This window comes from Manacus vitellinus, unplaced genomic scaffold, assembly GCF_001715985.3.
Source record: "Manacus vitellinus isolate BGI_N305 unplaced genomic scaffold, ASM171598v3 scaffold_11_pilon, whole genome shotgun sequence".
Taxonomy (NCBI): Eukaryota; Metazoa; Chordata; class Aves; order Passeriformes; family Pipridae; genus Manacus; species Manacus vitellinus.
Window position 1 is genome coordinate 18,862,321 of NW_021938895.1, and position 18,672 is coordinate 18,880,992.

At 31.7% G+C, this 18,672-nt stretch overlaps 1 protein-coding gene across 1 annotated transcript in view; it reads right to left on the reverse strand.

Moving 5' to 3' along the window:
- Positions 1-18,672, reverse strand: part of CSMD1 (CUB and Sushi multiple domains 1) — a gene marked incomplete at its 5' end in the record, with an annotated part of 865,314 nt that overhangs the window by 293,699 nt on the left and 552,943 nt on the right. Inside the window, one exon of the mRNA XM_018088901.3 lies at positions 1,584-1,687. Within this exon, the coding sequence (XP_017944390.2) occupies positions 1,584-1,687 (104 nt within the window). The remainder of the gene's footprint in view (positions 1-1,583; positions 1,688-18,672) is intronic.

The following is an 18,672-nucleotide window of genomic DNA, read 5'->3' on the forward strand; positions in this document are numbered from 1 at the left end:
TCACTGTGAGCAAAACTGTATCCCAGTTCAACTGTATCCCAAAAAAGCAAAAACTGCAAAGCCTTTTGTCATAGTTACAAGTAGTTAAATTAACATGACCAGAGAGACCATCACATTACATAATTGGTCTGCAAAATATGAGAAAAAACAAAGATGGGTGTGGAAATTAATTCCCAGTTTGTGGTTTTCTTGTTAACTTAAAGTGTAAACTCTTAAAAGTTGTTTGGGTTTTTTGGGTTTTTTTTTTTGGTTTTTTGTTTGTTTCTTTCTTTCTTTCTTTCTTTCTTTCTTTCTTTCTTTCTTTCTTTCTTTCTTTTTTTTTCCTTTTTTCTTTTTTAGGTACTCAGAACATGGAATTCAATTTACTCACTAGCAGCTACTTGGTATTGCAAAACAAGAAACACAAGCATTGCACAAATAATTGAATAATTTTCCAGTCTTACCTTTTAAGCCAAATTAAACTGTAGGTTTTCTATGTACTTAGATATCACAGTTCAGAAATTAGCCATCAATAAATTTATAAATTCATAAGCAAATACATATTACAAATTTATTGTTCGCAGACTTGTCCCTCCAAAAATATTCTAATTAATTTAAAATAAATTGTGTAGATATACTCATTTGTTATATTTAAGAAACATTGTAATTATTTATATGTATTAAAAACCCCTCAAAATATAAAAGATAATGGATTCTTTTTAACAAATGTTTCAATAATGTCTTTATCCAATAGGTTTATATGCAATGTCAAGTAATGTTATTATGAAATAAATGCTGTCAGTTTATTTAGTTATTGTTAATTTATTAACCCTGTAATTTTGTTTTGCATTTGGTGATCAGGATTCACATGAAAACTTAACCCTTTAAAAGCTATAGATAAAATACCTTGTAAACACAAAGTCTCATTATGTAGGAGGAAAATAACCATAGGCAATCAAAATGAGATGGTTAAAGTAGATGTAATTAATTAATCTGTACAGGATTCTATTCTTTCCATTAGTCCCCACAGTACTCAGGACCTGTATATTAAGAGTAGCTACCTAGTTTGGAATTTTCTTTCAAATTTATGTAAGCTCCTACACTTTCGATATATTATATTATAGTAATCCATAAAGCATGTATAACTTTACCAAAAAGTGGTCTATGTACTTTCATGAAAGTTTTGTACACAAATCCAATTTTAAGTATATGAATTTTGAAATTAATAGATTAATTATTTATTTTACACAAGCTGTATTTTCTATTTGATGAAATTCAAGACTTTTTGTTTATTCCCTTAATTGTTTGTGAATAGAATTGTACAGTTAGTACTTGTTTTTTAAAGGGAGCTTTTTTTTCCCTTTAAAAAAGTCTAATCTTCAGTTTTCAGTCTCTGATATAAAAGTCTATAAAGATACTACTAAAGTTTTGGAGTGAATTTTGTAATGAACAATTTTCTTTGACAGTACTTGGATTTTAAGCTTACATTATATAAGCAAATTACATACATTAAAATTACAAATTTAGGTAGATATATCCTGACCTGGGAGAAACAACATGACAAAAAAATTTCCAAGGAAAATTTTTTGAAGTTCTGTACTTACACATACAACACTGTTCTGGTATCACCAACCTTCCCGGCATCTCCAACAGTAAGAGTATCATAGCCTCTTTCCAGTTCAAACTCTTCAAAAGCAAGCTTTATGACCTAATAAAATGAAATAACTCATTTATTTCAAAACATATCCACATGTCATCTGATGTGTTCTAGTCTTAAAAAAATTATTTGGCTATCATAAATCAAGTCATGAGGCAATAATTATTTCAGTTTATCAAATTTGAATTTACAAAGGTACCTAGAAAGAACAGAAGTGAAGAAAATTCTATATTTTCTAATACCCGGAGGCAAGTCAATGCCATAATATTTTAGAGGTATCAAATATTAAAGATGCCAGTTACCCCTAACTGGTGATAATTGTTCACTATTGAAGCAGCAAATCCTCTTCTTTTACTATAATAGCTATATAAAAATTACACAGCATAGTACTGGAAGTGTATTAAAACATTCTCATCTGCTGAATTATACAATAATAAGATAGCAGGTATGAACTAGCAATTAATAACAAGATGGAGGAGGCTGGTGCACAGAAATACAAAAGTAGAAATTTCTTTGTATAAATTACTAATATTAAACTATGATTCCACTCAGTGTCTAATCATAAATTGCCAAGAAAATTAGAAATGTATCTCTCAGAATTCTTTGAAAAAGTATTAACTAAAACTGTAATTTTACAAAATAAAATATAGTACAAAAATGGAATTAGATCTGTATAAAAGAATACTTCTAAGACAAGCACTTTTAGAGTTCAGTAATGGTAAGTAGTTGCAGCTTATATCTATGTACATATATATGGACATTGTACGTTTTTGTAATTTGATATCAAATTTTCTGCAGACAACTTGATATGAATGTGCAGGTACAGTGAGTTCCCATAAAATTATTCATTTTATCTTTATGCTAACTTTTACAGATATCCTTGGGTACACTTTCAGACAACTTCTGCCATTGCATGAAAATGCAATTAATTTTTCTTCTGTCAGATTTGAGCTTTCAACCTCAGCCTTAATATGCTGCTATTTTGGTAGCAACACATGAAAAAGCAATGGTTCCATCCACTTATGTTTATTTCTATGTGATTATCATGGCAGAATTAATCGCAAACAAATTACAGCCCTTTAGAAAAGCAGCATCCAAGATAAGTTACTTGTCTAAACTTTCTCAGTATTAAAAAAGAAAACCAGACCATCTAATTTCTCTGTGTTGGAATTGGAAAAGCCCACTATAATAAACTTCAGAGAGGAACTTACGCTACTAGAGTAGGTGAGCCTTACATTGTACTATGTGACTTCAGCTTGTAACCCAAAGAAAAGACTGTTTTTAATAAAATACCCATCAACTTAAGATAGTATTATAGTATTCCTAGATTATATCAGTACAAAATTTAATTATTAAATCAAGACTAATAAAGCCAAAGAAAAGCAAAAAAAAAAAAATAGAAGCAGGTAAGGAGAGCTGTTTCTGGCAAGAGAAAATAACAATAAGACTTTTAATGTAATTTTTATTTTATATGGAAGAGGAAACTTGATAGAACATTCCGGGAGAAAATATGGTAATGTATTATTTAAGAATGCTCCATTTGGTTAGACTCACAAAATGTTTTACATTACAATTTAAAACCAAATATGAACGTTCACCTCTTCAATAAGAAAGGAAGTTAGGAAAAAAAAAAGTAATTGGATATAAATCATAAATGAAAGATTTAAGTTTCTGGTTAAGCATATAGGAAATACCAAAACAAACATTTCTTTATGGGAAATACACTGTGAAGATATACTATACACTATTAAAAAAAACCCTGTTATCTTCATTTCCATGATAATTGTTACTCTATGTTAACATATAAAATGTTTTGGAAAGACTTTCAAATGGCTGAGAGTTAAGAGGTCTAGCTTAAATTTGTTGAATCTGACTCATAAAACATTAATTTTACCATATAAACAGTTAGCACCTGGTCTATTCATCGTTCCTTCCACAGTCAGTGGACAGAAAAGGACATTTTTTTCTGTCATAAACCTCCTGAGTTGGAAAGAACCCACAAAGATCATCAAATCCAGCCCCTGGCAGGGGGCTCCTGCACAGGACAGCTCCAAGAATCACACCATGTGCCTGAGAGCATTGTCCAAACGCTTCTTGAATTCTGCGCTGAACTTGGTGTTGTGACCACTTTCCTGGGGAGCCTATTCCAGTGCCCAACCACCCTCCAGGTAAAGAACCTTCTCCTAATATCTAAATTAAACCACCCCTACCACAACTTCAGGCAATTCCCCCAGATTCTGTCACTGGTCATCACAGAGAAAAGATTAGTGCCTGCCTCTCCTCTTCTCCTCACAAGAAAGTTGTATATTGCAATGAAGTCTCCTTTCAGTCTCCTCCAGGCTGAACAGACCAAGTGACCTCAGTTGCTCCTCATATGTCTTCCTCTCCAGGCACTTCACTGTCTTTGTTGCCCTCCTTTGAATGCTCTCTAATAGCTTTATATCTTTCTTATATTGTAGTGACCAAAATTGCAAACAATATTCAAGATGAGGTTGCACCAGCGCAGAGCAGAGTGGAGCAATGCTCTCCCTTGACTGGCTGGTGATGTTTTGCCTGATGCCCTCCAGGACATGGTTGTTCCTCCTGGCTGCCAGGGCACTGCTGACTCATATTCAATTTGCTATTAACCAGGACCCCCAGGCCCCTTTCTGCAGCACTGTTTTCCAACATCTCATTGCCCAGTCTATATACACAAACAGGGTTGCTCCATCCCAGGTGCAGAATCCATCATTTTCCCTTGTTAAACTTCATGTGGTTGGTGATTGCCCATCTCTCTGACTTGTCAAGGTCTCTCTGCAGGGCCTCTCTGTCCTCGAGGGAGTTAACATCTCCTCCTAATTTCGTATCATTGGCAAACTTACTTAGTATCCCTTCCAGTCCTGCATCCAAGTCACTTATGAAGATGTTGAAGAGCACAGGGCCCAAGATGGAGCCCTGTGGAACCCCACTAATGACAGGTCACCAGTCTGATATTCCCCCATTACTATTACCCTCTGTGCCTGACCCCTGAGCCAATTGCTCACCCATCCTATGATGTGTTTATCCAGCTGCATGCTAAAATTCCAGTAATACTAATCTGATCGTTACCATTACATATGCTTAATATGAACTGATTAAAATGAAGAAAAGAATTAATTTTCATTTAGAAAAACTGGAAACACAAAAATTGCTTCCAAACCTATTATATTTATTTCTGGATGATCAGTTATGTTCTTCTTACAGAAGAATGATCCTATTTGCTTTTTGAAATGTATGAGATGAAATTACCTTATAAGCAATTCAGAATGATTTCTTGTTATTAGATAAATAGACTGTGAAAGCAAACAAAAAAAAAGCTTAAAAATGCAAGACACCTAAAGAGGTACCTACAGGCAAGTTTTGCAAGTGAATTTCCTGTCATAATTACTTTCCATTTCAAATATTTTCCTCTACGCTAGGCACTCCGACATTTTATGTTTCTTCTGGCATAATTGCTATTGCAAGTAAGGGAGAAAGGCAGCACCAGAGCTGTAAGAAATGTCTGTAATACCTGGAAGAAGCAGTAGGGTGCATGGCAATGTGACATCTCCAAAACGTCTAGGTGTGCATGTTCTTTTCACTACTAATAAGGCCTATTTTGTTATTACATAAATATGTTAGAAATGTATGCATTCAGTATAGTAAATAGAATGCAAAAGTAAGAGCATGAATTTTAAGGTGCAAGAAGAAATGTGAACTATCTGTAAGATGTCTGTTATATTTACAAGAGATCAATCAATCAACTTCAAAAAAAATTATCACATGTACTAGTAGAAATGTGTCTTATTCCAAACATATGAAGATCAGGGAAATAGAATTGAGGATCCTTGATTAAAAGTTTTAAAATTATAAATAGAAAATGTTGTTAATTATAAAGGATTTTGATGAAAGCTGTTTGCAACTGTTACAGGTTACTCCATTTCATTGACATACTAGCTTCACATATATAATAGTATTTTCCTACTTTGCATTTCTCCCCACTTCTGTGTAAATTTGAAAGTAACATGAATATTTCAATTTTTTTTTACTCTGTCATTTCTTTTATAGACACCTCATGCTTAAAGGGACTTGAAAGTGAAAGAGGCCATTACTATCAGTACAAATACAGAAGGACTGTTTTGTCTTTCAGATTCCTAAATACTTTTTAAAAATTTCTAGAAGAATGGAGCCACATGCTTAAATTAGTGCTTTAAAACAAGTTTTGGAGGATCTATTTCATTTAAAAAGAAACATAATATAGAAGCAATGTCAAAAGATGTCACCCGTATTAGAGAGTACATACGCAAATCCACTATTCCTTAAAACTTCCAAAACTGTGCTCTTTCCCTAGTGCTTCCCTCTTACAGTGATATGTCAAGTCCTAAGAGTCACTGCAATTATGGACAAAATCCAGAGGAAGAGAGAACATAAAAAATTGACTACAAATAATAATAAAACTAGTTTACTCATGCACAAATTCTGTGATTAATTGTGAAAGATGGCAAAACTTTTTTTCATATTCCTTTATAAAACAAGTTATTTATTTTGCCTCAAAGCCCTTAAAAGGTAAACCATTTATCACAGCAGTATTATTCATAATTTGATATAGGTACAGCTATAATTAATAAGATGCAAAATTAATAACTCATAACTCTCAGCCTGAAATAGGCTCCAATCAGGCAAAATAAAGTTTATGACAAATAGAAGGGCCTGTCCTGTAAAATTTTAATTCCTCCAGTTTTTGTTGAGTGACAGAAAATTTATTGAAAACACTTAAATTATTCTGTCCCTTATTTTAAAGAAATGTTAAAGGTGTTTGGTACTACTGTTATCCAACAACTGCAGTTACTTAAAAAGCAATTATAAAAAGAAAATTGCTTATTTTTCAATATTGACATTATAATTTAGATTTCTCATTCTCAGGAATTTATTTTCCTTTTAGCCCCAACTAATGACTTGAAAATGAGCCTAATAACCATACCTGGTAGAAATTAAATAAAGATAAGAAGGAAATAGCAATAATAATATATCATGTAACAGTAATAATGTAAAGCAAAAGATGCTGAGGCTGTTTTTAAAAAAGGAGAGAAAAAATAATATAATAATCACAAGAATAAAAAAAAAATTCCAACAATTAGTTTTATAATGATTGCCCCATGCTTGAAACATTTCTCAGGTAAATAAACACAGGTTGTCTTTTTCCCCATTGCTTTTCATTCTTTGGATTGCCTATGATAACAGGTTTCTGCATTCTCTACTTTGAATGTACTTGCCATATCCAACATAGCCCTTCTTCTGTAAGCTAATTAAGGCCAAATAATTTGAGATATTTAAAAGAAAACAATAGAAGTAATCTTAAGAAATAACAGTTCATTTTGTTTATGTAGTAAAGATGAAGAAGTGACTTGACACTGATCTTAGAACAGTCCAACAAGGAAGAACTTTCTGATAATGTATATAGAAATTAGAATGGGCATAGAGTGGCTGGAAGTTGAAATTAGAGAAAATATAGAATTAAGAGTAAAAATTAGAATAATAAAATTTTTGCTTCTATGAAGTACCATTTCTAGTGGTAGCTGATGATTATGTAAAATAGGTCTATAACTAATCACATATTAATTTTAAATACATACACAGTAAGGCAGTGAACACATTAAGCACAGTTTTGTTTCTTGTGTAGAGGGAGACATGTAAAAAAAAAATCCCTTAATGATGACTTCAGAGTTAACAGAGCTGCCACAATCTGTTACTCAGTCAGAGAAGCAGCTTGTCGCCAAGTCAGATTTTAATCTTCAGATATAGAGCCCAGACATCATGTCAAATTTCACTTTATCATCTTAAAAAAATAAGACATTTTCCTTCTTCTCTTTTTGGTTAGTTTGATATGTATACAAATATGTCATTTCTAAGTACAGAGAATACTATGAAATGCTAAAATTTAATTTTAAAATCAAATACCACAGCCCAATGAATGTTTTATATTTATGTGAGCCATATTTTTAATGAATTATCAATCAGTTTGATTTAGATTTGAGAGATAAAATTAAAACAATAAAAAGCAGAATCATAAGATAAGATAATTATTTATATGTTCACACTAGAAGTTTGGAATTTATCACTTTTGGACAATTTTAGACAACTCTTTGATATAGCAGGATGATCTATTTCTCATTTTCTGCCAAAGGAAAATGCCAAATATATGACTTTCATTTTTGCTCCTGCTGCTGCTCCAACTGTCAGTAGGAAACAAATATGGAAGTATAAACTTTAAAGAAACACGATACATTTTTTTTTAACTGAACAATGGAAAAGAAGGCAAAAAAACATGTTTCTATTATTATCTTTACGTGTCATTCATTAAAAAGAATTCCAACTCTGCTCATATCTTTGGAAACCTTTTTCAAAACATTTTAAGCAGTTTTTCTAAAATGGTGAGTAGCACCCACTGATGAAAAAGACACAGTAATGACAAAAAATAAAGAAATACTTTTAGATTTGCTGTTCAAAACAATGTCTGAAACTACTGTTCTTTAAATTTGAAAATGAAGTTAGCATTTGTTAAAAGCAAGTTATACATAAACTAAGAATACATTAATTACCAGAAAAGAACTCTGATTTAAATAAAGGCTGAGAATATTACTTATTAAATAAGCCTGTCAATTTTTTTAGCCTCAGAAATTTAAGCAGCAGAAACATAGTTAGTTTACCCTCTTTGACTGTTGTCTTACTACCTAAAATCTTTAAATAATAGGTTAATTTTATTAATTAATTCAAAGTGCATATGAGGCTTGATACAGCACAAGAAGCAAAGGACTACATGAAGAAGTTGTTAAGTATCAAAAGTGCACATTCATTTATATAGACACAGACTATTCCCTAGACAGAGCCCTATGTAGGAATTTGGAGAGTTAGACCTCAGTTTTGCTATTATTGTGTAGTCCTTAAAATAATTAATTTCAGATCCTTGAAAATTACTTATATAACAGCATAATTCCTCAAGAGTTTTCTGATATTTTAATTCTTCTTACTTAAACTTCATGTAAAACACAAATAAAATATGATAAACATTCAAAATTCAGAAAATCAAAAAAAAGGTCTAACAAATTCTATGTGTCCCAACTGTAACATCATTGTGCAACATTCACTGAGGAATTCTAACACCTTTGTAATGACATGTGGGCCAGTGGAATATCCAGGAGATAAAAGTAACAAAATAACAAAGCAGAATTTGCATTTGTGACCTTAATCAAAAAATTAATTATGGGAAATCTATATCCTTATAACCAAATTAAGTAGTTCCAAGTCCAATATTATTTTTTGGGTGAACATATTGGATAAATCCTATATTTCATGCATTCTATGCTATGAAACATTTTAAAGATGGGTTCTTCAGTACTTTCTCTCAACAGTAGCAGAAAGGTGGATAAGCATTGTTGAGAATGCATAAGCTGTTTTGTTTGAGAAGTAGAGTACTTCAGCTGTTGGTTTCTTGTTATTATGGTAAAACAGTTCCAAGGGCAGAAACTATTTAATTTAGAGGGTGATGTATCTTGGAATCACAATGTATTGTGCAAAAAGGCAATTGAATTGAATACTGGAAAGTCTCCAGAGGTATAAGAGATGTTTAAAAATTTATAGAAGGAAATGCCTTAGAAAAATATAATGTGCCAGTGAAATTAATTTGCTAAAAATGTATACAATCTCAGAGTTCAACTACCGTTTAATGCTATTTAGAAGAGACTGGAAAAGTCTGAGCCATACTGAGCTGAATTACAAACTCTGATAAAGGAAGTGTGTTACTGTGCTAATAGAAGATTGTATTTATGTAAACGAACTTTTAGAGGAAAAGTAAGCAGTGTGTCAGTTTATAGTGTATCTTTTTTTGAGCTAAATTCAGATGTCCATACTCAGATATTTTCTGTCTTATAAGATGTCTTTGCATCCTGTCTGACTTCTAACTGCCTCTCTAGAAGGATATGGATTTTCCATGCATGGACGTCTTGAATACCTGAGCATCTCATACAGTAATAGATACTTGAGGATGGACAAACAAATTGTGTCCTTTATGTACTGATGTGTTTGATGTAATAAGAAAAAGCGTGCTTCATATAGAAAAACCCCTTAATTAAAATCTTAAAGCATATCAACTGTTTATATAAAGATTGATACATACGAGATCTTTTGTTATATACCTGATAAGAATAAGGGGACTATGGCCAAGTGTACACTCCTGTAATAAGTGTAGTAATATTGCATGGACATTGCATTGTCATGACACTAAGGTTTTACATAAATCTGGAGAGTTTTTAGATAATGCGATATACTAAAAAGTTTAAATCTACTGAGGTTAACTTCATTCTGAATAAAAAAAGATGCAAATAAGTTTGCCCTGTGTCTAAATTATGAATAACAAAATGTTATGAATTTGAAATTTTGGCATTCATATTAACAGATTAACTTAAATTAACTTTGTAAGTTCCCTTTTCCCCAAGCTTTTCATCCTACTATGTTTTCAAAATATACAACTACATGTCTGATTGGCCCAAGTGTACTTCAAAAATAGAAACAAATTGTTTTGAATAATTCCCCTTATTATTATAATAATCAAAATTCAAGGCCGAAATTCTAGCCCTGATATAGTAAACAGAACACATAAGGATTTTCATGTTGAAATTTCCTCCTGTCGCTTCAATCCATGAAAAGGAATTTGTTTTAATGTTTAATCAACTTTGAAACATGAAGATATATTGGCTAGAAACTTAAATACAATGTAAAATATATTTCAGACGAGTTGGATCAATGACTAAGCAAAGTAGGTTTTAAGATATGAGAACAGTTTCAATTTGACTAGCATGTCAATGAAACCTGCAAACCAAAGAGCCTTAGGTGGAGTTACAGATTTCCTTTTGCCCTTTCTAGCTAATTAAAAAAATAGTGTTCTGGTGCTGTGCAATTTCTTCTTTTGTTTATATAACAAATTATAGCATAGCATGCATTTATTATATTTAGCATAAATTCTGAGACTGGTGTTATTTTATCTCAAAGAAATGCAGAATTTGTTAGGCAGTTTGGGTTGGAGGGAGCACTGATTTGTATAAATCATGTTCAGGTATAATCTTCAATAAAACTGATCTATCTTGAACAGCAATAACAGCATTGTATCAAAGAGTTTGAGAAAATATGACAAAAATGTGTCCTAGCACCTTAGAATAAAAGCAAATCACAAAATATCCCTGAAGGCTAGAACTAGTTCTTAATACTTGACTGAGAAAAGGTATGAAGTCTTTAAAATCTGAAATGAAAATGAAAAAATAATTTTATCAAGACAAATGAAAACAAGTAAAATTTAAAGTGGAATAAATTTTGTTCTTTGACATCTACGCTTAATAACATATTGGTGACCTTTTTTTAACTTAAGAAAAGAACTTAGAGCAATATATGTAATATGGACTTTGTTATCAGGCATAGCATAGCATAGCATAGGATAGGTGTAGGATAGGGGTGGAATAGATAAAGGTAGAATAGAATAGAGCAGAACAATAGAAAAATACCTACAAGGGTCATCAAGTCCAACTGCCTGACCACTTCAGGACTGACCAAAAGTTTAAAATATGTTATTAAGGACACTTTTCAAACCCTTTTAAACACTGACAGGTTTGGGGCATTGACCAGTCTAGGAAACCTGTTCCACTGCTTAACCACTCTCTTGGTAAATAAATGTTTCCTGATGTCCAGTCCAAACCTCCCGTGGCACAACTTTGAACCATTCCCACAGGTCCTACCCCGAATGACAGGGAGAAGAGCTCAGCACCTCTCTCCACTTCCCCTCCTGAGGGAAGGATACTCTTAAATGATAAAAACAATAATAAAAGATCTATGATATGAACTGTCCAATTCTGCCAAACATAGACATGAATAGAAGAGCAGTATCTTAAAACTTTATTTATTTAAGACATAATACTCCAGGTACAATTGCCTATGCACCTTTAAAGAAAAATATGAAAGTGGAGAGGCTCACTAATAGTGTCCGGAAGAAGATATTAGTTTAACATATATCATGTTGCACATATTGTTTTATATTGAAACAATCTTAATGATTATGATTTTGAAAATTATAACTAAAATTAATTTGGATTTTATATAACTATACTTTCTTTTCTCATTAAATATGTATTTTAAGTACAAGTTAAAGAAAATTACTTCAATATGTGAAGCAAAGGGTTTTCTTCACCATAGAAACCTCCCTTCTACAAAAATAGTTGTGTTCTATGAAACACAGTGATAAAGAGCAAACCAAAAGATGTTTAGATCTTCTGTTTTGTTCACGTTATCATTTAGAAATAATCTTTCACTTATCTATTTCCCTGTCACAAAATGTTTTATCTAGATAGTATAAAGAACTTTATTAATATTTCAGTTACATGAAATCACAGAACTTTAAAAAACCAAACTAAAATAATGAACCCAGAAGTACCACAACATACCTATAAATCCAAACAAATAAAGAAATCAGTCAGAGTCATCGGAAAAAACTATAAACCATGCCATTGCATAGCACCCAAGTGTTGTGCTATGGTGTGTGACATTATGCAAAATTTCAGTGATTTAGTTTTATTTTCTCCTCCCCAGTTGCTGAAAAAAAACTAGAAAATTTAAACAATCATGTTGGCCTGTAACAAAACTAGAAGGAAAATCTATTTGCCTGAGGTTGATTCTGTGGGATGTGCAAATTTTTTTTTACAGAATTTAGTGACATGATGAAATTTGATTACAGCATTGGGCTTCTCACCTTTTTCTAATTACTACACATCTCACTGTTTTTTTCTGACTGAATTTTGACATAGAGAGCAGCAAGAGAAATGACAGTTTCCTGCTCTGCTCAGGATGCACCATAATCTCACCTGTTGATGCAACGTACAGGTCACCTATATCCTGAAAGAGATTGGCACTCAGGATGAGTTGAAATAGAAACATGGTTAAATGCATGACTGTCACTTAGGGCACAGTTGATTAGAGGCCTATTAAAACCTGTGTAACTGTAGATGAAAAGGTGTAAAGTGGGCATGAATCAAACCCATTGAGGTCACGTAGTTGGATTTCACATGTAAATGTTCAAGCCTTGAAAAATACACCCCTGTTCATTCCCACTGAGATCTAACTATGTTCCCTTGGGCAAACTGCCTCAAGTGTTCACTTGAGGTATGCACACTGTGTATTATTAAATGCACCACGTTTCCTGATACACATAGCAGAAAGTAATTTTGGACTTCAGAATATAACTAATTAGTATCACCAAACACAATAGTTTTACCTACCTGTATATATAAAAACCCCATATAGTCCATGTACACATAGTCAGACAGACAAATACATATAACAGCTGCACTAGGTTTGAGGAGTTGCTAGTTTTTTACAACACAGTGGTCATTACAAAATTTTTTAGTGTTGAACATAGACTTCTTTCTGAGAAATAAATTCCTCAGTTGAGACATACAAAACCTTACAACCATTTATATATACACTGTGAGAGAAGTGAATATCATTCAACCAGTCATTTATTTCTACTGTGTTTTCTTATATGTATTATAAGTTTAAATGCAACCACCATTACAATGCCCAGTCAGTCTCCTAGAATGACTTTCCTTTACAACTGACTTCACTGTTGCATCCCTGATTCCCAAATATCTTGCAACCAGACAGCTCTGTAATGCAGCAATGCCATTCCTAGTAACAAGCCACAACCTTTGCACTGAACTTTCAAGGTCTCTGAACTGGTATTTGTCAGGTTTTCCCCGTCTGAACTTTTGCTGGGGGGAGTTGCAGCTTTGTTTTACTTCGTTGTTATGGTAGCAATTTCTCTTATTGACCAGGTGTCTATCGCAGTTTACTTTTGTTTATTTTTGCACAGGACAATTATAATTTTATACAGATAACTGTAACAAGCATTATGTTAGAATGAGGTATTTATTATTTTTACAAAAGTTATATCTCACAGCTATAAACCACTCACCACAGGTCAAGAATTGTATACATAGAGTTGTACAAAGTTGGCTCAAGGGTTAACAAATAAAGAAAAATCCCAGTACCTAATACACATAAAACATACCATAAATAGTACATATTGAGATTTCGGTATAAAATATTCTAAATGAACTAATATTCTTTCTTTTTTTTTCCCTAATAATTAAATGTAAGTTAATAATTTTTCTTGAATAAAACTGTTAAGATTTTTATTATACTAATAATTAATTCTTGCCTTTACTTAAACGTATTGTGTGCTTCTTCTTTTTCTGTGAATAAGGTTTTGATTTCTTTTTGCTGAGTTATCGTTTTGCAATCCCAAGTCCTAAAAATAACTGTAGATTCAGCATTAGCAGATTAAATTTTACTGCATTTCTCCGACATATATTGCTTAAACTTTATTTTCATTTCCATGGTACTATGATTAATGGTGATGACCACTTGCATTTCTGTAGCAAAATGAGCTTAAAATCTTCTAAAATGATCAATACTTGCAACATCTTGGTATCATTTTTATAGTAAAAAAATCCTGTTGTCTCCATATTCAAAACAGTTACAGAGTTCATTCTTTGATCTGATGTGAGAAGCTCTAAAATGGCCTTTGTCTCCAAAACCTGTTTGTCATTTAGTCACAAAAGTGTTTTTTCTCATTCCTGGGTCTTAACAAAGACACAGTTAGGTGTACCTTTCAAAAAGCTTTATTCAAATTAGGTGTAAATATGTCCTTGTTCTTTAAAATTATATAGTTTACGTGTATGCGAAACAGTAGAATTGCGCAATTATGCCTATTAGAACATGATTTATTTCATTTTCAGAAAAAAAGTTTTAATCAGAATCATTGTGACTAGGTATGGCATATGAAAACATTTGGAAACAGAAACTAACTTTCGCTATCTGATTTTTCTATTTATAAACTTAGTATCTGAAAATAATAATTTACCCACTATTAGTATGCTTGAATTTATCTTTTATTTGCACATGTACACGTATATAAACTCATTCCATATTCATCATCCTTGATCTATCTGTATAATTTATGATTTGGATTTCAAAATGCATGAAAAGTTGAAAGAAATAAATCGAATTAAAGATTTATATTTAAGTTTCAGTTTTGACTTAACGTTTTATAGTGAAAACTGCCACACCTGCCTATTTTATAAATCTGCACCATAAATGCCTCAGCAAGCAAATCTGGCATTTGTAATGAATGGATAATAAAATTCCTGATCAAGTATTATCAAATGTCAGCTACCAGGATAGGTGATTTATCCTAATAGACTTCTACTCCTGGTTTTCTGGATGTGCAAATATAAATGAACAAAAATTCTACTATATTCAAAACAAAATATGAAATCACATATTACTTAGTCTCTTTGGATTTCATCTGTATATATTTTCTTTGCCCTTATTGAAAGGTTTATCAATGACCTGTATTTGGATCCTAAGTCAGGATACTCTTATTTTATTCCTTTTAATAATGGGTATTTTTAATACTGAATCTACTTATTTCTAAAGACTTTAGGCATTTAAAAGCAGACTTTTATGATGTGACAAACAACTATTGCAAAACATATTAACACTTCTAAAAGATTTTTTTTTTGCCTATCTATTTCATCAGATTTTCATTTTTCTTTCTTTTTCTCTTCCCTGTACCTCTCACTTCTACAATGTTCATGAAACAAAACTATTGTTTGGTAAGCTGTATTAGTGAATACAGCTAGATGTGAAATAAAGTTTGGTTGTGAAGATACTAGTTAAAACATTTAAATTATCAAAATATCATTACTTTACCTTTTTATTTTAAGTCTAGTTGGAAATAGAGTGTACCTTCTAAGTTTCAGTCACAATAGATATCAGATGTGAAGTGGTCCAATTCCTTGCTGAGTTAGATATTGGTATAGAATAACTGATTACTTAACTACTGATTCTTCAAAAACAATTACTTAATTACTGTAATGGGATTTTTTTTTTTTATTCTAACCTAGAGCTATTTGGACAGTAGTTAGTGTTTTTAACTTGATTTTAAAGATGCTTGGAGACTTTGACATTTCTTTTCATGGGCACTTTTTTAAAACAAACTTTCATGAGAATTTTTTTAAAATAAAGCTTCTACGCTGGAAAGGACTGTGAGTACACTGTAGACAGGTTTAGAAAGCAAAGCGATCTTGAAGAATTGGAGAGATTGCCTTACAAAGCAAAAAAAAAAAAGAGAGAGATATGAAATTGTCATTAAATAGGACACTACATTTAGAAAGGTGTAATGTACTGCTCAGTTACAAAATGAGTGACAGCTAATCAGGTAACAGCTCTCTAGAAGAGGATCTGGATGTCATAAGAGAGCATGAGCTGAACACAAATTATTAGTCATCTCTCTGAAAAAGCCAGACATAAAGAGCATACGTATTAGTCTGCAACAGATGGAGAGACATTTTTTCTCATTAATCAACTTTTATGTGACCTCAACTGCAAAGCTGTGTCAATTTGACCTGAATCTTCAAGAAAGATCTCAACCAACTAAAACCTATTTCCTTTAAAAAATATTACTATTTATAGTTGATATTACTTAGTTTTCAGGAACAAAAAGTATGAATCATGTAAATATTCATCTTGTGTTTCTAACAATAGCACTAGGATACCTTAGTATACTATAGAAATAATAGAAACAACAGTATACATTTTTTATTCTATATAATATATCTAGCCATGGAGAGAAAACAACAAAATTAACAAAACAGTTATGAAAGGCTGGTGACAATGGTGTGAGGTGAATGTTTGAGGGAGTCAGCAAAGACTTGACTGTTCATCAGCAACTAAAACTGGAAACCACGTCCAGGCACATGAGGGAAAAGAAAATAATCTGATATAGTCAGCATGGACTCACCAAGAGGAAATCATGTTTGACCAACATACTTCTGTAAAATTTCTTTTGGAAGAACTTTTGTTATCTTCAGTTCTTCAACAGCTTGGACTGTAGATATATGTTGAAAAGTGATAGTTTTCAGGAAATATAGAAGTATCATGTAAAGCCAAAATCTGGCAGATAATGACATTTTAATTTTCATTTTAGTTTTTTGTTTCACAGCCACAGGTGACAAGGAAACTGAGTACAAAGCAGTTTTGAGATTCTTTAATTTATTTTTTTTTTTACATTTCAATCATTTTGCTCTGCAAAACCTCTACAAACTCCCTTAATGGTAATGTCCAATATCCCAAACAAGAAAGATGAAAAGCTAAGATATTAATGTGAAACCTTTGGGAATGGTAAGAGCTTGTGCATACAGTAATCTCTATCCCTTCTTAAAATATAAGATAAAACTGGAGGTAGACAAAAGCAATTATGTTCAAAGCTGGTCAGTCTTAAAACAAACTGACTGTAAGTATCTCTAATAACAGGTAACTGATTTCTGCCAAGTACTACTGAGTTTTGGTAAATATACAGCCTTTGTATCTCTCTGAACAAATAAAGAATAAAGAAATTAAAAAGACGTATACCTCACTGGTAAGAGCACATAATTGTTTACTCACTGATCCTCACTAAAAATACACTAGTAGAAAAATAAAAAGCAGAAATTGAGAAGATAATGTCAAGTTATTTTTTGTTTGGTTCCACACTAGTGCTATTTCTGTTTGGTTTCCACTATCATTTGTTTTAACCATGAGTTAGTTTACACCTATAGGAAGGACATGGCCAAGATCTTCGTATTGTGCAACTCTCTTTTCCATATTGTTAAGAGACATAAACTGTCAGTAAGACTGAGTGAGAAAAAATATATGCCTGATACCAACACAAAGTTCAGCATTTGCTTTTTAATCACAGGAAATGGTATTTTTACATGAAATAATTTATTCAAAAAATATTTCAAAATGCAGATGTGACTTCAAAAAGGAGATTTATTCTCCTTACATTCCTGCCCTTTAATAACATTTTAAAAGAAAAAAAAAAACAAAGTTCTTTGTGAATTATAAATTTCAATAACAACACTAAAAAATAAATATATTTGAGACTACCATAATAATATTAATTCTAAATATGGGTCTATAATGTCATTTCCAACCTATTTTATTCTTTCTTTATCACTATCAGTGTCTATTTGGTAGACATTTTTGTTAGCTAAATAGAAAAAAATGCTTGAATTACATCTCTGGATATAGTGTTTGTCCATCAAAAGGTTATGGATAGGATTAGAGTTACATATAGTCTAATGATTTCAATAAAAGCTTTACTAGCATATTAATTCTTTAGGTATTTTGCATATTACTTTGTATGAAAAATATATTTGAATCTGGAGACCAGCTGGCAGCTGCAATAAGAATAATTTTGTCTTTTTGATACTAATGTTCAGAGATTTTTATTTAAATTAAATATTTCTTCTAAGGAAGATATATCACAGCAATATATATCACAGAGAAGAAATCCTGTGAAATGATAGCATAAAATATTTCTTAATTTTCCAATATATTCTGAATTATCTAGAAAATCATAATGCAAGTATATCTCAAGTTTTTTTCTGTTACTGCAGACTATTCAGAAGTGCTACTATCAAAACATTTGTTGCAGAACTTTGTCTCTGTTTCTGTAGAGAATAGTACTTCTCTCTTTTTATTAAAAACATTTTTCATTCTGCGATTGCAAAGAAAATCTAAAAATGTGAACCAAGGGCAATTATGAATATGTAGAAAGTCTCAGAAAATGGCTTGTGGAGATTAATTCTGCCCATTATGTCTCATCAGGGACCTTTGGACTCTGATATTAGCATTTTTACACAGCAGCAAAAATGTTCTTTTGTTAGAGAAATCAATATTCTGAGTGTCAATAACACCTATTATCTTTTTTTCTGTCTCCCCATTTCATTGTATCTGACATTAGTCAATAACTGTCAATAGAAGAATTCAATTAATTACTGGACATGTATAGACTGATCAGTTGTCTGCCTCAGCTGGAGATGCTGGATTCAACTGGCAAACAGGAAGTTTCCTCAGGCCTGTAGAATTTAGAAAACTAACTAGTGAAACTAACT